The sequence below is a fragment of the Scyliorhinus canicula genome, chromosome 13 (assembly GCF_902713615.1).
Source record: "Scyliorhinus canicula chromosome 13, sScyCan1.1, whole genome shotgun sequence".
In the NCBI taxonomy this organism is placed as follows: Eukaryota; Metazoa; Chordata; class Chondrichthyes; order Carcharhiniformes; family Scyliorhinidae; genus Scyliorhinus; species Scyliorhinus canicula.
In genome coordinates this window covers 47632542-47657996 of record NC_052158.1, presented here as the reverse complement: position 1 = coordinate 47657996, position 25455 = coordinate 47632542, and the positions used below count along the sequence as shown (strand labels likewise).

Sequence of the window (25455 nt, the reverse complement as noted above, 5' to 3'; positions counted from 1 at the left end):
GGGGATATGTTTTGTTGCTCGTTCTGGTGAGTGTGCTTTACACTCAATTGGCTCTGTTTTATTCCTTAGCTCTAGAGTCGCCAGGTATCTTTATGATACCGTCACAAGGTTCAAGTTCAAGTTTAGATCAATGACTCAATACACCAGTTAATAAGGTTCAATCAAACACATTTATTATTACACAGTAAATCGATACTCATGCAACTAATACTAACGGACTAAACTATTCCTACCACTATAAGCCAATACTTATCTTCGATAAGGGAACACACTGGATCAGGGAACAATGGCCTCTTGTTCTGTCCTGAGACTGCAGGCTTCCCAGTTGGTACGGACTAAGGGGTCAGGAGTGTCTATTATCGTAGCGTGCGTTGTATGACACTTACTTGGTGGTGCAGCAATTGGCCAGGCCTCTCCTTCTCACGGTCACGTTCTTCGAGAGCTGCTAAGGTGTTCTGCTGGGAGGGTCGGCTAAGAGAGAGAGCTGAACTTGGGATCTGTCCTGTTTCGGTCACAGGGGCTTCGCGCCCATCTGGGCGGACCCTATACCTGCTTGCAATCGATTGGACCTCATACCAATCGATTGGTTTGAATTCCCCAATACTGGGACTGTTTCCCAATCGCTGGGCGGTTCTTGGGGCTGTTTGTAACTTATTGTCCGGGACTCCTGCTGGCGCCTGAGAGTCTGGCTTGACCTATGTTATTCGCGATTGTGTACATTGTGCCCGGGAATCACCGGGAATCGCTCATTTAGTATGCAAACTTGTTAGTTTCAATGCTGTCTGGTTTCTTCGCAGGCAGAATACACAGAGAGATTCTGAAGCCTGCTTGTCTTTCTGACAATGTTTAAAAATGTTCAAGCACGGCCAATGTTTAACGGGAAAGGCGTGAAAGCATTTTTTATATCACTTGAGAATGTAGCTAAACAATTGAATTAGCTGAAAACCATGTGAGTATTGTTGGTTCAATTAAAATTAATAGATAGAGCGAGTGAAGGTTTTGAATCACGATCTGAGGAGGTATCTAGTGATTATAATGACGTAAGAAAAGCTATTTTAATTGTATATGAATTAATGCCAGAAGTCTATAGACAGAAGTTTAGAAATTTAAGGAAAAAACCAGGTCAAACATACATAAAATTTGAAAGGATCAAACAAAATATTTTGATAGCTGGTTATGAACATTAAAAATAGACCAAATATATGAAGCTTTGAGGGAAATTATTATTCTGGAGGAATTTAAAGATTTCTGCAGTAGTGAGGACTCATGAAAGAGCAAAGGGTTAAAACTGCCCGACTGGCAGGAGGAATGGCAGATGATTTTGAATTATTTAATGAATCCATATTTGGTTTTGACATCATTTTCAGTCTGTGAAGGATAAATGAAAAATCCACAGGTTGTCAAGGCAAAGGAGATATAGTTGGAGATATTAAAGAGTTTTTGCCTAAAGTTAGGGTAGCGAGTGGAAGAAAGATAAGAAAATGTAATTATTTTCATTGTAGTAAAGTTGGACACTCAAAGTCACAGACTTTGTTGGAGACTTAAGAAATGTACTGGGAAAACAGACTCTTTAAACCAGGATAAGCCAGTGGTGTTTATTAAAGTGGCAAAATAAACCAAGATTGCAGCTGAAGAGATGCAAACATGTGTACAGCCTGTTCAGAGGTTGGTATAAAGATTTAATTTGTGAGGGCACGTTTACTCATGTGCAAGGTAGAGTAGGTCAGGATGTTAAAATCGTAAGGGGTGCAGGAGCAAGTCAATCTTTAATGGGGAAAGATAGGAAGATATGTAATTCAGAAGGAGTATTGCCAGAAAAGGTGGTCATATGTGGGATTAATGGTAAAGTGAGTAATATTCCATTATTATTATCAACAGAGAAATTACCTTTTTCGGGTTAAAGTGGCATGAGAGCTGTATGTTCTGTTAAAGTGTTTAATGAAAACTAGTGTGTTAAAGTTAACAAACTGCATGTAATCTGTTAGTGGTGGAGCTGAATTAATAATTTAAATATTGTTTTATTTCATTGGAATAAAGTTTGTTTATAAAATAATCAACACTATTTTATATATTACCACTCCTGGAACGAATCAATCTTTCTACACCCCATTAAAACTTTAAAACATTATGGCATCTGGTCCAGTCTCTTAGCCACTATTGTGGGCTGACCAGCCGTCTAGTACAGGTTGAAAAGCTGATGGAAAGTCAAACAACAGGTGTTTCAAGAAGCATATCCTGGAATCAGATTTTATAATATTTTAAAAATATATAAATTTAGAGTACCCAATTCATTTTTTTCCAATTATTGGGCAATTTTGCGCAGCCAATTCACCTATCCATCGTTTTGCATTGTGGGAGTGAGACCCACGCAGACATGGGGAGAATTTGCAAACTCCACGCAGACAGGGACCCGGGACCTAGCTAGAACTCGGTCCTCGGTGTCATGAGGACCAGCGTGCTGCCCCTCAAACGACATTACCTGTGGTTGACAGAAAGGCGGTTTATGGGTAGCACATGAGGTTCCAGTTGAGAGACATTTCGGAGTAAGAAGAACTCAGCAAGAGTACAAAAACATTTTTATTGGCCTAGACTGCATAAGAATGTAGCTGAATTTTGTCATTCGAGTCAGGTGGCAGGGAAACCTTAACCGACAATCAAACCAGCACCCTGAATACCCATTCCAGCATTTGAAAAACCTTTTACTTAGGGTCCTGATTGATTGTTTGAAACCCCTTCCTCAGACGAAAGATGGGAATCAGTATTTGTTGATGTTAATAGATGTATCCACTAGATTTATGGAGGCCATTCCATTGCAAGATATTACAGTTAAATGGCAGAACCCTTAAGAGTATTGACAGACTGAGGGATCTGGGGTACAGGTCCACAGCTCATTGAAAGTGGCAACTCACGTGGAGAAGAAGGCATATGGCATGCTTGCTTCATCATCGGGGGCATTGCATATAAAAATTGACAAGTCATGGTGCAGCTGTAGTGAACTGTAGTGAGGCCACACTTGGAATATAGTGTTCAATTCTGGTCACCACATGACCAGAAGGATATGGAGACTTTGGAGAGGGTACAGAAGAGGTTTACCAGGATGTTGCCTGGTATGGTGGGTATTAACTATGGGGAGAGGTTGTATAAACTCAATTTGTTCTCTCTGGAACAACGGAAGTTGAGTTGCGACCTGAAAGAAGTCGACAACATTATGAGGGGCATGGATAGAGTGGATAGTCAGAAGGTTTTTCCTCAGGTGGAAGAGTCAATTACTAGAGGATATAGATTTAAGGTGTGAGAGGCAAAGTTTAGAGGAGGTGTGCAAGGGAGATGTTTTAAACAGGGTAGTGGGTGCCAGGAACCTGCTGCCGGAGAGGTGGTGGAATCAGGTATGATAGTGACATTTAAGGGGCGTCTTGACAAATACATGAATAGGATGGGATATCTCACTTCCAGTGACAGGGGTGTGCTGAGCTCTCAGGTGGCTCTCCTCCAAAACAAAGCAAAATAGGCATTTTTGGTCGAATTTAGCCTGGAAAATCAAATTCATTCACCCCCTCACCCACAAAGACAACAGAGAGGAAAAGAATGCCAGGAAGCAGTAACTCAAGAGGCTGCAGGGAATCCAGAAACTGCAGAGCAGCAAGCAAGCGGGTATAGGGACCCATGAGGCAAGGGGTCTCAGGCCACCCCCGAGAGTGGGAGACCGTCGACCTGGACTGTGGGCCGCTCCCACTCCACCACCACCTGGAGATGATTCAAAGACATTCCTAATTAAGGAACTGACCATGATCAAGGACGAGAGAAAGGCGGAGATCCATACACCGGTCAAAGTGGCAGTGGTACTGGATGGGATGGGAAGAAGGCTCGAAGCCCAAGGGAAACGATTTGAGAACTCAAGGCATTGAACATAAGAACTAGGAGCAGGAGTAGGCCATCTGGCCCCTCGAGCCTGCTTGAAGGTGCAGAGCGACTGCATTTTCGCCCTGTAGGCCAAGATAAGGAGGTTGGTGGTGACCCGGAGAGTCTGAAAGGGACCAAAAGAACTGATCCAGATATGTAAGCAGATTCTGGATTGATGTAGAAATAATAATGTTGTTGTAGTGGGAGACTTTAATTTTCCTCGTATTGACTGGAAATCCCTTAGGGCTAGGGATCTGGATGGTTTAGGAATTTGTTTAGTTTGCTCAAGAAGGATTTTTGGAACAATATGTTGATAGTCCGATTGGAGAGGTGCTATATTGGACTTAGTACTAAGGAACGAGCCTGGCCAGGTTATCAAAGTTACAGTGGGAGAACATGTGGCGAACAGTGACAATTCCGTAAGCTTGCGATACTCATGGAAAAGGATGGGTGTTGTCCTAGGGTTAAGGTGCTAAATTGGGGGAAGGCTAACTGCAATCAGATTAGACAAGATTTGGAGGCTGTTGTTTGGGAGAGGCTGTTTGAGAGTAAATCCACGTTTGGCATGTGGAAGTCTTTTACGGAGCTGTCGATGGGAGTACAGGAAGGCATGTGCCGATAAAAATAAAGGATAGGAAAGGCAGGATTCAGGAACCACGGATGACCAGGGAAATTGAGAATCTTGTCAAAAAGAAAAAAGATTCATATGTGAGGTACAGATAAAGCACTTGAGAAATACGAGGAAAGTAGAAAAGAGCTCAAGCAGGGAGTTAGGAGGGCAAAAAGGGTCACAAAATATCCTTGGCAGACAGTATTAAGGCATTTCATACGTATATTAGGAACAAGAGGGTAACTAGAAAAGAGTTAGTCCACAAGGACAAAGGAGGGAAATTATGTGTAGAACCAGAGGAAATAGGTGTGATCCTTAATCAGTATTTTCCATCAGTATTCACAAAGAAGACGGACGTGTCAATTGGTGGTGTCTCAGAGGGTGTGTAAACACTTTAGAACAGGTTGTTATTACAAGGGAGGAAGCGTTAGGTGTGTTAAGCATTAAGGTAGACAAATCCTCAGGGTCAGATGGCATCTCTCCCAGATTACTGAAGGAGACACGGGGTGAAATCGCTGGGCCTCTGACAGTAATCTTTTGTGTCCTCATTGACCACAGGTGAGATCCCAGAGGATTGGAGGAGAGCCAAAGTTGTACAGTTATTTAAGAAGGGTTGCAAGGATAGGCCACTGAGCTTGACGTCAGTGATAGTGAAATTGTTGGAAAATATTCTCAGAGATAGGATCTATGCACATTTGGAAGTGAATGGTCTTATTAGCGATAGACAGCACAGTTTTGTATGAGGGAGGTCATGTCTCACTAATTTGTTTGAATTTTTTGAGGTGACAAAAATGATTGTCGAGGGAAAGGCTGTGGATGTTGTCTACATGGATTTTAGTAAAGCATTTGATAAAGTTCCTCATGCCAGGCTGGTGCAAAACATTAAATCACACGAGGTCAGGGGTGAACTAGCTGGATGGATCAAGAACTGGCTTGGCCATTGAAGACAGAGGGGAGCGATGGAAGGGTGTTTTTCCAAATAGAGATCTGTAACTAGTGGTGTTCCACAGGGATCAGTACTGGAACCTCTGCTCTTCGTAATATATATAAATGACTTGGAAGAAAACGTAGCAGGTCTGATTAGCAAGTTTGCGGATGATACTAAGATTGCAGGAGTTGCAGGTAGTGATGAAGATTGTCAGAATACAACAGGATATAGATAGGCTGCAAAACTGGGCAGAAAAATGGCAGATGGAATTTAAGAAGGATAAATGCAAGGTGATGCATTTTGGTAGATTCAATTCAGGTGGGAGCTATAAAATAAATGGCAGAACCATCAGGAGCATAGAGACACAGAGAGATCTGGGCGTGCAGGTCCACAGATCCTTAAAAGTGGCAGCACAGGTGGAAATGGTGGTAAATAAAGCATATGGCATACTTGCCTTCATAGGACGGGGTATTGAGTATAAAAGCTCGCAAATTATGTTACAGTTATATAAAACGTTGGTTCGGCCACATTTGGAATACTGAGTCCAATTCTGTTCACCTCACTAGCAGAAGGAAGTGGAGATTTTGGAGAGAGTCCAGAAAAGATTTACCAGGACATTGCCTGGTATGGTGGGTATTAGCTATGAGGAGAGATGGAATGAACTGGGATTGTTCTCCCTAGAGAGATGGAGGCTGAGGGGTTCCTGATAGAAGTTTATAAAATTATTAGGGGTATAGATAGGTGAACAGTTGGAGGCTTTTTCCCAGGGCGGAAATAACAATTACAAGTTCTAGGTGAGGGGGAAAGGTTCTGTTGAGAAGTGCGGGGCAAATTTTTTACACAAAAGGTGGTGGTGGCCTGGAATGCACTGCCAAGTGAGGTGGTTGAGGCAGATACGATAGCGACCTTTAAGAGATACCTGGATAGGCACATGACAGACGGGGTATAGAAGGTTTCAGGCCTTCTACGGTCTAGATAGGACACATGATCGGCGCAGTCTTGGAGGGCCGAAGGGCCTGTTCCTGCGCTGTATTGTTCTTTGTTCTTCCATCGAGCAGGAGGTACAAAAGTCTGCGATCACGCACAAACAGGTTCAAAAACAGCTTCTTCCCCGATGTTACCAGACTTCTGAATGATCCTTTAATGGATTGAACTGATCTCTTCACCCATCTTCTCAAGACTGTACGCTCACCCGATGCCTATGTCTACGTGCTTACATTGTGCATTTATGCATGTCCTATGTTTTTTCATGTATGGAATGATCTTTCTGGACCGTACGCAGAACAATACACTTCACTGTACCTTGGTACATGTGGCAATAAATCAAATTCAGCTGCAGAATCTCTATCACATTTCCAGCATTCGCAGTATTTTGCCCCATTGGATTCCAAGAGCTGGCTGTGTGCACTTTAGGGAATTGGAGACTTTGGGCTGATTTGATGGAGCTTTTGAAAATAACAACAGTTTGTCTTCATGTGAATAAATTATTTCAATTGGAGAGGTTCGGGAGGACCAAAGGTCATATTTACAAGTTTCGCAAGGGCAGAACTACAGATTGATTCATCAAACAATAACATGTTTGGAGGAATTAAATTGAAAAGCAGAGAAGTGATGTTGAAATTGTCTGGAACCTTGTTTAGACCTCACTTGGAGAGCTGTGCACAGTTCAGATCAACATATTGAAAAAGAACTGGAGAAACTGTGAGGAAACATTGATAAGGATGATACTGTATTGATAGATTGCAACTGTCAAGAAAGACTCAATAGGCTGACACTCTTTTTCCTAGAAAAGAGAAGGGTGAGGGAGGGATATCATAGAAATATTTAAAACAATGAATTATAAAATTAAGAGTCTGGGGGTGAATGGAGAAACAATGTTTCCACTTCTGCAGGAGAATCCGAAACTAGGGTCCAAAAATATAAGATGGTCAATAATAAATCGAATGAGGAATTCCGGAAAAGTGTCTTTCAAACAAAACAAAGAAAAGTACAGCACAGGAACCGGCCCTTCGACCCTCCAAGCCTGCGCCGAACATGCTGCCCATCTAAACTAAAATCTTCTACACTTCTGGGGTCCGTATCCCTCTATTTCCATCCTATCCATGTATTTGTCAAGATGCCCCTTTAACGTCACTATCATCCCTGCTTCCACCATCTTCTGTGGTAGCGAGTTCCAGGCACCCACTACCCTCTGTGTAAAAAAACTTGCCTCGTACATCTCCTCTAAACCTTGCCCCTCGCACCATAAACCTATGCCCCCCAGTAATTTATCCCTCTACCCTGGGAAAAAGTCTCTATCCACCCTGTCTATGCCCTTCATAATTTTGTAGACCTCTATCAGGTTGACCCTCAACCTCAGTCATTCCAGTGAGAAGAAGCTGAGTTTATTCAACCTCTCCTCATAGCTAATGCCCTCCATACCAGGCAACATCCTGGTAAATCTCTTCGGCACCCTCTCTAAAGCCTCCATACCCTTTTGGTAGTGTGGTGACCAGAATTAAACACTATACTCCCAAGTGTGGTCTAACTAAGGTTCTATACAGCTGCAACATGGTTTGCTAATTTTTATACTCAATGCCCTGGCAAATGAAGGTAAGCCTGCCGTATACCATCTTGACTACCTTCTCCACCTGTGTTGCCCCTTTCAGTGACCTGTGGACCTGTACACCTCGATCTCTCTGACTGTCAATACTCTTGAGGGCTCTACCATTCACTGTATATTCCCTACCTGTATTAGACCTACCAAAATGCATTACTTCACATTTGTGCAGAGTAAACTCCATCTGCCATCTCTCTGCCCAAGTCTCCAAACGATCTAAATCCTGCTGTATCCTCTGACAGTCCTCATCGCTATCCGCAATTCCACCAACCTTTGTGTCGTCCGCAAGCTTACTAATCAGACCAGTTACATTTTCCTCCAAATCATTTATATATACTATGAACAGTAAAGGTCCCAGCACTGATCCTTGCGGAACACCACTAGTCACAGCCCTCCAATCAGAAAAGCACCTCCATTGCAACGCTCTGCTTTCTATGACCTAGCCAGTTCTGTATCCATCTTGCCAGCTCACCTCTGATCCTGTGTAACTTCAACTTTTGTACCAGTCAACCATGAAGGACCTTTTCGAAGGCCTTACTAAAGTCCATATAGACACCATCCACTGCCCTACCTGCAACAATCATCTTTGTGACCTCTTCGAAAAACTCTATCAAGTTAGTGAGACATGACCTCCCCTTCACAAAACCGTGCTGCCTCTCGCTAATACGTCCATTTGCTTCCAAATGGGAGTAGATCCTGTCTTGAAGAATTCTCTCCTGTAATTTCCCTACCACTGACGTAAGGCTCACCGGCCTGTAGTTCCCTGGATTATCCTTGCTACCCTTCTTAAACAAAGGAACAACACTGGCTATTCTCCAGTCCTCCGGGACATCACCTGTAGACAGTGAGGATCCAAAGATTTCTGTCAAGGCCTCAGCAATTTCCTCTCTTGCCTCCTTCAGTATTCTGGGGTAGGTCCCATCAGGCCCTGGGGACTTATCTACCTTAATATATTTCAAGACGCCCAATACCTCGTCTTTTTGGATCTCAATGTGACCCAGGCTATCGACACACCCTTCTCCAGACTCAACATCCACAAATTCCTTCTCTTTGGTGAACACTGATGCAAAGTATTCATTTAGTACCTTGCCCATTTCCTCTGACTCCACACATATATTTCCCCCCCCTCCCCTCTCCTTCAGTGGGCCAACCCTTTCCCTGGCTACCCTCTTGCGTTTTATGTACGTGTAAAAAGCCTTGGGATTTTCCTTACCCCTATTTACCAATGACTTTGTGACTCCTTTTAGCCCTCCTGACTCCTTGCTTAAGTTCCTTCCTACCTTCCTTATATTCAACACAGGCATCGTCTGTTCCCAGCCTCCTAGCCCCGACAAATGCCTCCTTTTTCTTTTTGACAAGGCCGACAATACCTCCCATTATCCAAGGTTCCCGAAATTTGCCATATTTATCCTTCTTCCTCACAGGAACATGCCGGTCCTGAATTCCTTTCAACTGACATTTGAAAGCCTCCCACATGTCAGATGTTGATTTACCCTCAAACATCCGCCCCCAATCTAGGTTCTTCAGTTCCCGCCTAATATTGTTATAATTAGCCTTCCCGCAATTTAGCACATTCACCCTCGGACCACTCTTATCCTTGTCCACCAGCACTTTAAAACTTACTGAATTGTGGTCACTGTTCCTGAAATGCTCCCCTACTGAAACTTCTACCACCTGGCCAGACTCATCCCCAATACCAGGTCCAGTACAGCCCCTTCCCTAATTGGACTGTCCACATATTGTTTTAAGAAGCCTTCCTGGATGCTCCTTACAAACTCTGCCCAATCCAAGCCCCTAGCATTAAGTGAGTCCCAGTCAATATTGGGGAATTTAAAGTCTCCCATCACAGCAACCCTGTTGCTTTTACTCCTTTCCAAAATCTGTCTATCTCTTCCTCTTTCTCCCACTGGCTGTTGGGTGGCCTGCAGTAAACCCCTAACATTGTGACTGCACCCTTCTTATTCCTGATCTCTACCCATAAAGCCTTGCTGCCTTCTAAGGTGTCCTCCTGGAGCTGTGATATTCTCCTTCACCAGTAGCGCAACTCCTCCACCCCTTTTACATTCCCGTCTATCCCGCCTGAAACATCTAAATCCTGGAACGTTTAGCTGCCAATCCTGTCCTTCCCTCAACCAGGTCTCTAATGGCAACAACATCATAGTTCTAAGTACTAATCCAAGCTCTACGTTCATCTGCCTTACCTGTTATACTTCTTGCATTAAAACATATGCACTTCAGGCAACCAGTTCCGCTGTTTTCAGCATACATCTCCCTGTCTGCTCTTTCTCAGAGCCATAATGGCCCTATTCCCTAGTTATCCCTCAATTTTTTCACCTTCTGACCTATTGCTCCGGTACCCACCCCCTGCCATTCCTTTCCCAAGAGAATGATTAGAATGTGGGACTTACCCCCACAGGGAATGGTTGGAGCAAATAGTTTTGATGTATTTGATGGCATGCCAGGTACATAGATGAGGGAGAAAGGAATAGAATGATCTTTTGATAGTGAGATAAATTAGGTCAGGAGAAAGCTCATGTGGAACATAAGCACCTGCAGAAAGTAGATGGGCTGAATGGTCTGTCTCTGTGCTGATGAGGTGAGATAAAAAGCTGCATTTGTTGCCAACAGTTTTACTGTTTTACTCCGTTATCACATTGCAAGTGACGGATTAGGTAGCAGCCAGGAACAAAGATGGTGCTGCTCAAATAATCACAGCTGTGTCTTAAGCATTATTGTTTAATTCCCAATTGAAGCAGAGTTGCCAGAGAGCCTGTCACTCATGGAGAGGGAGCCAGTTTTTCAGGCCGGAGCCACAGTCAGACTTAGGCCTCGGGCAGTGAGTTTGGTCTGAGAGGGAGTCGGGTATTTGTTTGTCAGATGCGGGATTTTGTGGATCTGAGAGAGAGATTGTTCAGCACAAGAGATTTATATTGATTCATGTACTAAACTGTGGTAACTCTGAAAACCCTAAGTTTCTAACCTGTGCCCTGGCTACAACTTGTGTGTGTCAGGAATTGTGGCAGAATCATTCACATATTGACCTTTCATTGCTGCTTCCTTCAGTCTGATGTGTTGTGCAGCAGCTGTCATTCCACTCAGCTTGTCTACCTCCAGCAGTTCCAGCAGATTACTCAGAACAGTATTCATGTTCTGTCAAATGTTCACATCTTCCTTGAGATTATTTACAATCAAATCAACCCCAGATGTTGTAATTCAGACTTTCTTTTTGATAAATTGTTTTGACTGCTCGCATCAAAAGGACAGTTTCTAGAAGCAGAGGATGCTCCTGTGAGATGGAACTTGCCACTTCTATAGGAGTTTAGTTATTTCCCTTCCCACACCGAGTGGTGCCGAAGGCAGACATTCATCTGATCCCAAAGCAAGGTTTTTCCTGGAATAGGTCACTACCCTGTCACCAGAGGCTTGTAGCTTGCGGGGCGCCAATCCACACTGAGCACGTCTGACCGGGAGTCTCTCCCACTTTAAAAAAAATAAATTTAGAGTATCCAATTTTTTTTTCCAATTAAGAGGCAATTTAGCATGGCCAATCCATCTCACCTGCAGATCTTTGGGTCGTGGGGGTGAAACTCACAGAGACACGGGGAGAATGTGCAAACTCCACACGGACAGTGATCCAGGGCTGGGATTCGAACCCGGGTCCTCAGCACCATAGGTAACAGTGCTAACCACTGTGCCATGTGCCGCCCTGTCTCTCCCACTCTTGTTGCCTGCCAGTGACCTTTCATTAATAGCTTTACAAAGCTTTACCCTGTCTCATTTTAAAAGCAATAAATGTCACACTGTCAAACCATTCCGAACATTCAACATTTTAAAAACATTTTTAAATTCAGTTGAAATAGCCCGCTTGTCAGGACACTGTGTCCCAGGTTTTGTTTTTGGAGAGCAGAGGCCAGATACCTCAGCACTGGGTAAATCTTACAACCAGTTTTGTGAGAAGTCGGTTCGATTGGTTAACTGGCAACTGTTAAGTTGGCCAGGAACAGTGTTCTGCTTGACAATGATCAGTGATTGGTTCCGACATGATGCTTTCTGGGAGAACTGGGCAGAACCACTTGGAAGTGAAAGGAACAAAGAATAATGCTGCTGAAATGATGAAACTGCTCTCATGTTCTAAAACCAGGAGGTGCCTGGCAAATCTTTGCTATGAACTTGAAATGAATCGGAGTCTGCAGAGAAGTTAGACAACTTTGCCAGAGAAAACCAACTTGAGCCGAGAAGGAAGTAGTAAAACAAAGGCTGGACTTCAGAAAGACACTGACGAGAAGTTATCGCAGTGAATCAAAGGGTTTTATCCCATTATTTTATCAATATTTTCTTTACGCTTCCACTCCCCCTTTCCCCCTGTTGTTTGTTTGTGTTGTGTGTGTGTATATATGTAGAGAGTGGGGGGGGGGGGGGGGGGGGGGGGGAGTTACGAAGGCGAGTTGGGAAAGGGGTATTAGAGTCAGTTATATTTTCTGTCCATTTAATTTAAATAGTTACAAACCAGGTGACTGCATTTTATTGGGCTCAGCTGATTCCTTGAGTATTTTAAATAAAATAAAATTTTAACTGTGTTGTGACTCTGGATCAAGTGTGGCTGGAATTGACCGCGCACTAGCCTGGAGTGTGGTGACAACAGAAGCATAAAAAACACTGCCAGAAATTAATAAACATCCCAGAGTATTTACAATACAGGATCAAGAAGATGGTGTATGTGTGTGGTGATGTCATTGACATATGTGGAGTGGCTACCGGAGATATTCAGCAGGTCAGGTAATAACTCGCCTCGTCCCACACCAGTTGACGCCCCCCCCCACCACCCGTTGCCCCCCTCCCCACACACTCCCCGGGTAACAGTCACTTCCCAAGCACTGACTCATTCTTCTCTCCCAATCTCTTCTATGCTCCTCCCTCCCACCAACCCCTCTCCGGTGTTCTCCTCTCCTCTCTCTTGTGGATGTGCTGATCCTAGAACTGCACAACATCGCTGTCTCGGATGCTGTGGGTCTTCCACTTCTGATCCGCTGTCATAAACATCCAAGTCTACACAACCCACACTGACGTTATGAGTTTGAAAGCTTCCAAGAATGAAGAATGCTATTCCCACACTAGAAATCTGTGAGAAATTTATCAGGGAAGGAGTAGCTTTTAGAGATGGCATCCTGTACTATCCACACTCATCAGGAATGAACATGGGGTGAGTGATGATTAAGATTCCTATGAATTTCATCCCATATTATTCAGGCTAATGTTCAGGCAGTCTGACTATCCTGTGGGCAATCAGGTGTGGAAATGCCCCTTATGCTGTGTGAGAAGATCCAGTTCAGAGACCTGCTTACTCGGTGCTTTGTGCTGAACTGTCTGATTGGAACAAACCCAACCCAGGATAAAGGGCCTGGAAGTTGAGATGTTCGTTCCAGGGTGGTGGAGTACACATGGAATCAGTCTGAGTGACCCAGGAATGGGTGAGGAGGCGGGCTGAGTGAAAGGCCTGTCTTGGGGAACCAGTACTGTATTGAAGTTCAAAAACAGAGAAACTGTAAACTGGCATCACCCCTCACACACTTGCCGCATTCCATCCTGATGCCCCTGCCGCATGCCCCTCATGCCCTCTATGGCATCCTATATCCCCGATCATAACTCCCACATATTTTCCATGCCAACTTATGCATCCAGCCCATGGTTCCTCAAACCCTCCATGCAAACCTCTGTCCCCCACCCAGTTCACCGGCCCTTTAAAGCCTATGTGCTAACTTCTACGCTGATTCAAACTAGCCCATGCCCCCACCACCACCCATAGCCCTTTGTTATGATACCCTAGGTGAGTGTACGGTCAGTTCCAGACCCCGGAGTCCCAACAGGAGTGAATTAAGCAGACATTTATGTTTTCCTGAGATCTTTAACACCTGCCTGCTCCAATGAGTTACAGATACCAGATTTTTAAGTAAACATTAACAAACTGTTTATTTGCAGCAAAAGTGAAAGGTGAACAGATAAAGGAAATAATGGAACAATGGTCTACTCGTCTACCAATTCCAAAATGCCCGTCTCACACTCCTCCCAGACACACAGAAGACAGACACACTGTAAGAGGAGGGGAAGAATTAAAAGAACTGGAATTGAAGGAAAAGAGTTGAAATGAATCTTTGCTGCTGCTGAGGTTATGGCCTCTGTAGGCTCCGGTCTTCTCCGAATGTGACCCTCTGGGGAAGAGATTCAGGTTGGTGCAATTCTGACCTTGGACCACCAGATGGAGCTTTACACAGAATATTCATCGATGCAATTCTGGTATTACTGGATCTTTATTCCTGAGAATTTTACTTACCTTTTGTTCGCCTGATCTCTGTGCAGAAACTCCAGCTGTGTTATAAAGAGGGTTCTCAGTTTGGGTTCTTCCCAGCCATTCAGACAGAGGATTAAAGAATCACAAACCTGGTAAGAAACTGCTGGCAGCTTTGTACTCCAAACGTTCCTTCACAGTTCTGACTGCTGCCTGTCTTTTAAACAAGTCTTCACAGGTCTGACTAACAGCCTTTTAAGTCACCTAGCAGAGAGAGTGTCTTCCAGCTGCTTCCTGACCTGTGTCTTGTCACAGAACTCAGGACACAAATGGAGCTTTTCACATGACCCGCCTTTCTTGTGGAAGATTCCAAATGGCTCCATCAATCGCAAGTAACAAGAGGTGGCTTAGACTCACTGATTTGCTGCATGCCAAGTTTATAAAACTGACATCACGGGCTCTGCCACAGAACCCAAAGGAGAAGACATGGCTAGTCCATCAGACCAAGGGTATTTCGATTGACCTGAAGTCTGCAATTTAGGCAGAAGTCTCAGTTGGGCAGCAGCCAGCAAGAACTGTAGATGAAAAGCTTCCAGCAGGCAGGGATTAAAAAAAGGAAACACAGAACAGACAAAGGTTTTACATAGTATCCTAACACCTTACACCACCCATACAAGCTCACATTATCCACAATGGGCAGACCCCAGGACCCATGCTGAGGTTAAATAAAATTAAGTTCCAAGTGTCTGTTGGAGACTATTTGTTTAGTCGATTGATTTATTTTAAAAAGCCAATTAGTACGTTTGCATTTCACATAACAAATATTTCATTTAATTGCATCATCCTGTCTTTAAAGAGCATTCCAATTCATAGTCCCACTTCAAGTGTCCATAACTACTTAGAGCTGTCAATCAAAGTATGGCAGGCACCTTACCGTGACAACGGAGGTTATGAAATGTATCATGCAACATTAATCCAGTAACTACATGAGGCTTATGTCCACAGAAAATACATGGGGTTTATATCAACATACAGCATGAAAGGCAATAATTTTTAACACTAGTTTCTTTGGCATAAAAGGCAGGAAGTTTAAACGATTGGATGGCTTGACTGCTCTTTTTGACAGTTATCTTGACACTTTTGCCAATTATTTTTGACAGTTTTTTGAGTTCTCAGTTTCAATGAGTTTATACACTTTTCATGCATATTCAGGAACCTCAAAGAGCAGCTTACCTCCCACAAAGATGACTGGGGACCACATCCTCTACAAAAAGGGTACCCTATCATTCCAAATAAACCCACGGAGTTCAAACCTGTTCCTTTTGGGTCAAACCTACACATGTTAATTTTCAGACATCTCTCATTCAGAACCACGAGTGGAGGCAACTGCTGATTTCTATGGACAGTTGACTCTGAGACATGCAAATCCCAACGGCCTATTCCTGATCCCATGAAAATGAGAGGTGCTGTAATCGGGGTGACAGGACTCACGAATCCGGGCATCTTCCACCATTGTCCTCACGATGGAGAGGCTCTCAGTGATGGCAAAATTCAGACAGAAAAATATCCTTCAGTAGGGGGAAAATAAGCGGGTTGAAGAGTCAATATTGGAGGGGTGAACCCTAATGCCTGCTGAATCTCCCCTGTCCCCATGATGTGAACTCTCCTGTACCAGAGGTATATTCAGCAGCAGATGTCTCTGCACTGGGCTGCTGCTGGCCAGATGGTGCAGACGCTACAATCGGAGACAAAATTGGCCTCAATTCATTCAAAATTTCTTTGCAGAAGTTGACAAAGACTCTCATTCTGCTGCTGAAGAATCTCATTGTTTCTTTGTAGATGATGCTGAAGAATCTCATTGTTTCTTTGTAAATGCTGTTGAAGAATTTCATTGTCTCTCTGTAGATGTTGCTGAAGAATCTCATTGTCTCTTTGTAGATGTTTCTGAAGAACTTCACGTTCTCTTTGTAGATGATGCGGAATAAACTCACCATTTCTTTGTTGATTCTGCCTAATGTTTGTCTTAAATTCAGTCAAAGTTTGCTGAGGCAAGTTAGAAGTGGCCTGATAACTCTCTGTACTTTGAACCGGTTCTTGATGTAAGTACTCAAGGGGTTTCGGATCTTGTTCATTATCTTCAATAACAGCATGGGCCTGATGTTGTCCGTGTGCTCGTGGAGACAGCAGAACCTCTGCTCCCAAAGCCGCAGGTTCCTCACCTCTGGAAGGTTCTGAGCATCCTCCCTCCAGTACAGCAGCCATAGCATCACGGGCTTCCTCTTTCACACAGGCCACAATATTTAACTTGAACTCACCAACACTACCCGCCAAATCAGACATCTTACTCTCTTGACACTTCTCTCCCTCCTCCACTTCAGCTGCCATGCCACATTGCTGTGAGGTATTCACCTCCGTCCCTTCCTCATCAGCCCTTTCAGGAATCTCGGCCGCTGCTGCCAACTCTCTTCCATCACCATCTGATGTGTCCATGGACACCTGTGTATCTGTCAGAGGAAGAAAATCACAATTATTATCTTTTGTCAAATAAATTAACTCACCTACTGATGGTTTAAACACTCAGCTGCTGACATCACCTTCACCCATCCCCATATCTGATCCACCATTGGTTATCGTGGGGTTGGAGAGGCCAAACAGCTTCCTCGTGAACTCCTCCTGTTCCGACAGCTCCTTGCTGTATGGAATCTGCTCTCCAGTCAATGAACGCTCCTGGGTGCAACGGGCAAGCTTTACCTAAAGGAAGAAATGAAAAATGAATCATGGCTCAGGCTTTGCTGTGCTGTCTTGTGACACATTTTCCGACTGCTGGAGACAATTTTCAGTCTGCACCCAGGGGAACTTCTGATTAGAGACCAAAGTCAGAGCCATCTCCAAAACAAAATCTCATAAAATTAGTTAAGAAACATAATATGATCTTTTTGTATGTTGAACTCAAAAACTACACTTTAAGGTTTCAAAACTTAACATATATATATTTAATATTCAGATATTGCCATCTCGTCCATCACAGGGAAACATAGAACATGTAATAGAATTTCTACCACGCGGGAGGTCCTTCGGCCCATCGAGTCTGCACCGAACCTCTGAAATTTGTGCATTTATCAGAACTAAAGTATATTCCAGAGAGGAAGAAAGATTGTTAGGGCGAAAAAAGATCCATGGTTGAGCAAGGAAGTTAAAGATAACATAAAGACAAAAGTATAGCCATACCATATTGCAAAGGCCAGTGGCAGGCTGGAAGATTGAAACTTTTAAAAATCAACAACGGGACACTAAAAAAAAAATAAAAAGAGCAACGGTAAATTATGAAAAGCTTTGATAAGTAACTAAACTTAAACTAAACTAAACTCAGGGGCAGCACGGTAGCATGGTGGTTAGCATAAATGCTTCACAGCTCCAGGGTCCCAGGTTCGATTCCCGGCTGGGTCACTGTATGTGCGGAGTCTGCACGTCCTCCCCGTGTGTGCGTGGGTTTCCTCCGGGTGCTCCGGTTTCCTCCCACAGTCCAAAGATGTGCGGGTTAGGTGGATTGGCCATGCTAAATTGCCCGTAGTGTCCTAAAAAAGTAAGGTTAAGGGGGAGCATTGTTGGGTTACGGGTATAGGGTGGATACGTGGGTTTGAGTAGGGTGATCATGGCTCGGCACAACATCGAGGGCCGAAGGGCCTGTTCTGTGCTGTACTGTTCTATGTAAACTTAATGTCAGTCCCTTGGTGGATGAGACCTGGAGTTAGTAGTGGGGAACACAGAAATGGTGGAGGTGCAAAATCAATATTTTGCCTCAATTTTCATGTAGTTCCATCCCAAAAGTAACAGGTAATGCAGAGGGGATAGAAAGGGAGGAACTTAGAACAATCACCATCAATACAGAAAAAGTACTATTGGGATTGAAGTCAGACAAGTCCCCAGGGCCTGATAGCCTATATCTGACTGTCATAAAGGAAGTGACAGTGGATCCATTGGTAAGAATATTCCAAAATTCCCTGGATGCGGGAGAGGTTTCAGTGGATTGGAAAAATGCTAATGCGCTTATTCAAAAAGAGAGGGAGGCAGAGTGTAGGAAACTATAGGCCAGTTCCTTGAACATCTGTCATTGGGAAATTGTTAGAATCCATTATTAAGGAAGTCATAACAGGACATTTAGAGTCAAAGCACAATCCATCAGAGTCAGCATCGTTTTATGAAAGGTAAATTGTATTTATCTAATTTGCTAGAGTTCTTCGATGGTGGGACTAGTTGGGGTGCCACAGAGTTCGGTCATCGGGCCCCACCTATTTACAATATATATTAATGATTTTGATGTAGGGATCAAAGGTACGATAGCCAAATTTGCAGATGACACTAAAGTAGGGGGGAGATTGTAAATTGCAGAGAGGAAATAAGAAATTTACAAATGGATATAGATAGGCTAGGTGAGTGGGCCAAAACTTTGCAGATGGAGGTTAATGTAGCAAGTGTGAGGTTATTCATTTTGGTCAGAAAAATGGAAAGGTCATTTGTTATATAAATGGAGAGAAATCTCAAGATGGTGCATCGATGCAGAGGGATCTGGGTGGCCTCGTGCATAATCTCAGGAACTAGTATGCAGGTACAGCAGGTAAGAAGGAAGGCAAATGGAACTTTATAGCTAAAGGGATAGATGATAAAAGAAGGGAAGTGTTGTCGCAACTGTACAAGGCATTGGTGAGACTGCACATGGAGTATGTAAACAGTTTTGGTCCCTTATTTGAGGAGGGATGTAGCTGCACCAGAGGAGGAGGTTCAGTAGATTGATTCCAAAGATGAGGGGTTTGTCTTATGAAGAGAGATTGAGCAGTTTATGCCTAAACTCTCTTGAGTTCAGAAGAATGAGAGGAGATCTAATTGAGATATGGAAGCTGATAAAATGTAGTGACAAAGACATGGAGCTGATGCTTCTTCTTGTGGGGCAATCTAGAACGAGAGGTGCTGTTTCTTGAGCTTACGTTGAGCTTCATTGGAACAGAGTGGATGTCCGAGGACAAAGAGGTGAGGGAATTTAAATGACACGTGGATAAGGAGATAGCAGATTTAAAACAGATGAAAAGAAATTACTTCTCTCAAAAGGTTGTGAATCTGTGGAAATTACTAACCCCAGAGTGTGGTGGATGTGGTAAATTTAAGGAGGAGATAGACAGATTTTTAATTAGCAATGAGTTGAAGGGTTGTGGAGAACAGGCAGGAAAGTGGAGTGAATGCCGAGAGGAGATCGGCCATGATCGTATTAAATGGCGGAGTGGGCTTGAGGGACTGAATTGCCGACTCCTGCTCCTCGTTCTTACCAGCAGGAGCTTCTATCCATACTGATGTCTTGTTTTGGTGATGTTTGGTAATTTGGTCAAAGGTTAAACTGACCTTGAAATGATTGGACTGATGGTGGGAGAGGTTGGATGCAGACACTCCTGAGACAGACTTTGGAAGGATAGCTCCCCTGTGTGAGTACTGAAGGGTAAACAACACAGACAACTCTCAACATATGTAAAGCAGGCGAGTCATAGTGTGCTGGTGTCTATGAAGGTCTGATGACTGTAAGAATGATTTGTGCACACCTCGCACATGAACCATTTCTCACCTGTGTGTGCAGCGGGCAGATGAGTCAGAGAATGATTTGTTACATACCAGACATGTGAGTGATTTGTCTCTTATGGAAATGTATTTCTGTGCACAGAGGAAGGTGACTCACGTAATGATTTTGCTCCATACGATCCATGTATATATGATGGTAAAAGCAAAAAGCCATTGAGTCGAAGAATAATTTGTCACATACCTTGTATCGGAAGGGTTTCTCCTCTGTGTGAGTGCGTTGGTGTGTACGGAGGTGTGATGACTGTGTGAATGATTTATCACACACCTCGCACGTGAATGGTTTCTCCCCTGTGTGAAGGCGTTGGTGTTCACGGAGGTTCCATAACTGCGAGAATGATTTGTCACAGATTTTGCACGGGAAGGGTTTTTCCCCTGTGTGAATCCTCTTGTGTGACAGAAGAATGTCACTTCGGTTGAAAGTCTTCCCACAAACATCACATCTGAAGGGTCTCTCTCCTGTGTGAAGACGTTTGTGTTCACTGAGGCTTGATGACCGGATGAATGATTTGTCACATACCTCACATGTAAAGGGTTTCTCGCCCGTGTGAATGCGCTGATGCCGACGGAGGTACGATGACAACGGGAACGATTTGTCACACATTTTGCAACTGAAGGGTTTCCCGCCCGTGTGAAGATGTTTGTGTTCACTGAGCCTTGATGACCGTGTGAATGATTTGTCACACACATCACACCTGAAGGGTTTATCCCCTGAGTGAAGGCGTTGGTGTTTATGGAGGGTCGACAACAAAAAGAATGTTTTGTCACACATTTTGCACGTGAAGGGATTCTCCCCTGTGTAAAGGCGTTGATGTTTACAGAGGGTTGATGAAAACAAGAATGATTTGTCACACATTTTGCTCGTGAAGGGTTTGTGAAGGGGCTGAGGCTCGATGACAGATCAAAACTTTCACCCCTCTTGGAGCTCACTCATTTATTCCCAGCCTCACTCTGCCCAATCCCTCACAACTGAACCTTCAGAAAAGTTGGTGCTGATGGAAGGTTCCATGCCACTGACCAGTTTCAAATCTGATGATATGTCAAATCTCCCCTGACCTGACCGATTTCCACATGATGGTTTTACTGCCCAACCTTCTCTGTGTTGAGCAATGCTGAGATGGGACTGGATGTGCAGTTGTTCCTTGGGTGATGGTCAGGATTTATCTGCGGAGGGTATCCTCTCTGAATTCTCTGGTGTAGTACGGTGCAATCCTTCTGTAAAACAGAAATAGGAAACATGATTTCCTCCAACCCACTCTCCTCCTTTGCTGAAGGGGCTGACTCCTCAGTCAGAGATTGTTCCACAGTGAGTGCCAGTCTGCTATTCCCCTGTGTGAGGATCAGGTCCAATTCCTTTCTTTTTCCTCACTTGACTGTAATACACCCTCTGTTTCCAGCAGGGACACTGGATAGTGACCAGGAACAAACAATGTAGCTACTTATTTTCCTCCATCCAGACCCGATCTTCCCAGGCACCATGAGAGCAATGTAAAAGACAGTCTGGCTGAGTGTAAAACGGGCCATCAATTCACCATGAGCTTGTGTTGTGCTCGCAAAGACTTGTTTTAACTTTGGGTATGTGTTTAATATTAAACTGTTAATAAGGTGAAGATTTTTAAATTTCTCTCCTTGTTTTCCCATATTATTGGAAGAAAACTCACTGGGTGGGAAGTGCTGGAAGCTGAGGAAAATATTGCTTCAGTGCAGCTGATTGAAGGGTTCTGGTTTATCCTGGAAAATTAGACACTGCACTCACTCAGACTGCACATCCCAAATTCAGCTCTCAAACACAGCACTGGGCTAAACGATCAAATCCAAGCCCAGGCTTCTGGGAAAGGCCAAGGCCTTCAGGTAAAATCATTAAAGACATTAAAATACTTTTCAATAAATGTGTCTCTGCCCTCCCAGATAATTCCACCTCACCTTCTCATATTCAGCAATGACCCATCAACAAAACTCAGCCTGTAAATCAGAAGTGACATGTTTCCAATAAACACCCTCAATATCCAACACACAGCCAATCAAACAGCTCAGCATAAAGCACCGAGTAAACAGGTCTGTGAGCTGGATCTTCTCACACAGCATAAGGGGCATTTCCACAGCTAATTGCCCACAGGATAGTCAGACTGCCTGAACATTAGTGTGGATATTGTGCAATGTAATGATTGTAAATTCTGCTCCTTCACTCACCATCTCCTGACTTGGTTTTGAGTCCCTACAGGAAGTGAAGCAGCTGTGGTAGAGGAAGAGGAGAGAATGGGCAGAGTGGGTGGGCTCTCTGATTGACGTCTCTCACAGACAATCCAAATATTTCTGCAGTAACAGGAGTTTCCTGAAGTTTGGGAAACTGACCAGTGAAACATGGGCGACTTTGAGCAGCAGAGCAGATGGGGATTTAAACTTGTCATTGTCCCATCTGAATAAAACCTCACTTATTGCAGCTGCTGTCTCAGTTCCCCTGGTAAACGTTGACAGAGATTTCTAGGGCGGAATTCTCCGACCCCCAGCAGGGTCGGAGAATCGCCTGGGACCGCCAAAAATCCGGCCCCCGCCGTGGCAGAGATTCTCCGCCACCCGGGAATGGCGGGGGCGGGAATCACGCCACTCCGATCGGCGAGGCCGCTGCGGCGATTCTCCGGCCCGCGATGGGCTGAAGCCCCGCTGCTGGGAGGCCTCTCCCGCCGCCGAGGTTTGAACTACCTCCGGTGGCAGCAGGATCGGCGGCGCGAGCAGGCCCCGGAGCCCTGGGGGCACTCTTTCTCCGCCGCCTCCATGGCGGAAGCAGAAGAGAAACCCACAGTGCGCATGCACCGGAGGTGGCGGCAGCTAGCCGCTGATGTCACCACCGGCGCATGCGCGAACCAGCGAAAGCCTTTCGGCCAGCCCCGCTGCCGGGCGGCGGGCCTGAAAGGCCGCTGGCGCCGGTTTTTGCGCCAGTCGGTGTGGTGCCAACCGCTCCGGCGCTTTTTCCAACATTTAGTTTGTACCTCGAGAATCCTCCAAACCTTCCCAGCAGGCCTTTAATCCTTCCCATACTTTCCAACGGATCCGAAACATACAGCAAGAGATCATCGGCAGAGCAACACCTGCTGCTCCCTCTGTCGCCCCATAATCACACGCTACTTCACCGACCCCCTGAGAGCCATAGCCAATGGCTCTGTGGCCAGCTCAGACAACAATGTGGACAGCAGGTACCCTTGCATCGCAGCCCTGTGTAAGTCAAAGCTTTGTGAGCTTATATCATTCATCCTCGCCCTCGCCCTTGGAGCCACACACAGCAACAGCAACCATGCTGATGCAGCCCTCTGATCCAGCAGAGGGCAGCAGAGCAGAGCTTCTGATTGGCTGTTCCGGGGACATTTGCATACGTGCAGTGCGGTCAACGTAAGTTGAAGGTGCACCTGCATCAGTGACCCGAGGAGTTCAACGGAAGTTAAGCATCCAGCAGAGCAGAGCTTCTGATTGGCTGTTCCGGGGACATTTGCATACGTGCAGTGCGGTCAACGTAAGTTGAAGGTGCACCTGCATCAGTGACCCGAGGAGTTCAACGGAAGTTAAGCATCCAGCAGAGGGCAGCAGAGCAGAGCTTCTGATTGGCTGTTCCGGTGACATTTGCATACGTGCAGTGCGGTCAGCGTAAGTTGAAGGTGCACCTGCATCAGTGACCCGAGGAGTTCAACGGAAGTTTAGCATCCAGCAGAGGGCAGCAGAGCAGAGCTTCTGATTGGCTGTTCCGGGGACATTTAGAACATAGAACATAGAACAGTACAGCACAGAACAGGCCCTTCGGCCCTCGATGTTGTGCCGAGCAATGATCACCCCACTTAAATCCACGTAACCCGTATACCCATAACCCAACAATCCCCCCATTAACCTTACACTATGGGCAATTTAGCATGGCCAATCCACCTAACCCGCACATCTTTGGACTGTGGGAGGAAACCGGAGCACCCGGAGGAAACCCACGCACACACGGGGAGGACGTGCAGACTCCACACAGACAGTGACCCAGCCGGGAATCGAACCTGGGACCCTGGAGCTGTAAAGCATTAATGCTAACCACCATGCTACCGTGAGGCATACGTGCAGTGCGGTCAACGTAAGTTGAAGGTGCACCTGCATCAGTGACCCGAGGAGTTCAACGGAAGTTAAGCATCCAGCAGAGGGCAGCAGAGCAGAGCTTCTGATTGGCTGTTCCGGGGACATTTGCATACGTGCAGTGCGGTCAACGTAAGTTGAAGGTGCACCTGCACCAGTGACCCGAGGAGTTCAACGGAAGTTAAGCATCCAGCAGAGGGCAGCAGAGCAGAGCTTCTGATTGGCTGTTCCGGGGACATTTGCATACGTGCAGTGCGGTCAGCGTAAGTTGAAGGTGCACCTGCATCAGTGACCCGAGGAGTTCAATGGAAGTTAAGCATCCAGCAGAGGGCAGCAGAGCAGAGCTTCTGATTGGCTGTTCCGGGGACATTTGCATACGTGCAGTGCGGTCAACGTAAGTTTGAAGGTGCACCTGCATCAGTGACCCGAGGAGTTCAACGGAAGTTAAGCATCCAGCAGAGGGCAGCAGAGCAGAGCTTCTGATTGGCTGTTCCGGACATTTGCATACGTGCAGTGGGGTCAGCGTAAGTTGAAGGTGCACCTGCATCAGTGACCCGAGGAGTTCAACGGAAGTTTAGCATCCAGCAGAGGGCAGCAGAGCAGAGCTTCTGATTGGCTGTTCCGGGGACATTTGCATACGTGCAGTGCGGTCAACGTAAGTTGAAGGTGCACCTGCATCAGTGACCCGAGGAGTTCAACGGAAGTTAAGCATCCAGCAGAGGGCAGCAGAGCAGAGCTTCTGATTGGCTCTTCCGGGGACATTTGCATACGTGCAGTGCGGTCAGCGTAAGTTGAAGGTGCACCTGCATCAGTGACCCGAGGAGTTCAACGGAAGTTAAGCATCCAGCAGAGGGCAGCAGAGCAGAGCTTCTGATTGGCTGTTCCGGACATTTGCATACGTGCAGTGGGGTCAGCGTAAGTTGAAGATGCACCTGCATCAGTGACCCGAGGAGTTCAACGGAAGTTTAGCATCCAGCAGAGGGCAGCAGAGCAGGATAGTCAGACTGCCTGAACATTAGTGTGGATATTGTGCAATGTAATGATTGTAAATTCTGCTCCTTCACTCACCATCTCCTGACTTGGTTTTGAGTCCTTACAGGAAGTGAAGCAGCTGTGGTAGAGGAAGAGGAGAGAATGGGCAGAGTGGGTGGGCTCTCTGATTGACGTCTCTCACAGACAATCCAAATATTTCTGCAGTAACAGGAGTTTCCTGAAGTTTGGGAAACTGACCAGTGAAACATGGGCGACTTTGAGCAGCAGATCAGGAGGGGATTTAAACTTGTCATTGTCCCATCTGAATAAAACCTCACTTATTGCAGCTGCTGTCTCAGTTCCCCTGGTAAACGTTGACAGAGATTTCTAGGGCGGAATTCTCCGACCCCCAGCAGGGTCGGAGAATCGCCTGGGACCGCCAAAAA

The 25455-nt window shown here is 45.2% G+C and overlaps 1 protein-coding gene across 3 annotated transcripts; it reads right to left on the bottom strand.

The window, feature by feature from the left end:
• Positions 1-15083: 15083 nt before the first annotated feature.
• On the bottom strand, positions 15084-25140 carry LOC119976657 (zinc finger protein 345-like). Of its 3 annotated transcripts, none has more exons than XM_038817320.1 (4): positions 25106-25140; positions 20124-21154; positions 16915-17071; positions 15084-16824 (listed from the first exon to the last, which is right to left on the bottom strand). In XM_038817320.1, exons 2-4 carry the CDS (start codon positions 20793-20795, stop codon positions 16085-16087), a joined length of 1569 nt encoding a protein of 522 aa, XP_038673248.1. In that variant the 5' UTR covers positions 20796-21154; positions 25106-25140; the 3' UTR covers positions 15084-16084. The 3 variants fall into 3 exon arrangements, with proteins under 3 accessions (XP_038673248.1, XP_038673250.1, XP_038673249.1); XM_038817322.1 differs by lacking the exon at positions 25106-25140 and adding an exon at positions 22130-22301; XM_038817321.1 differs by lacking the exon at positions 25106-25140 and adding an exon at positions 21863-21983.
• Between the last annotated feature and the right edge of the window lie 315 nt (positions 25141-25455).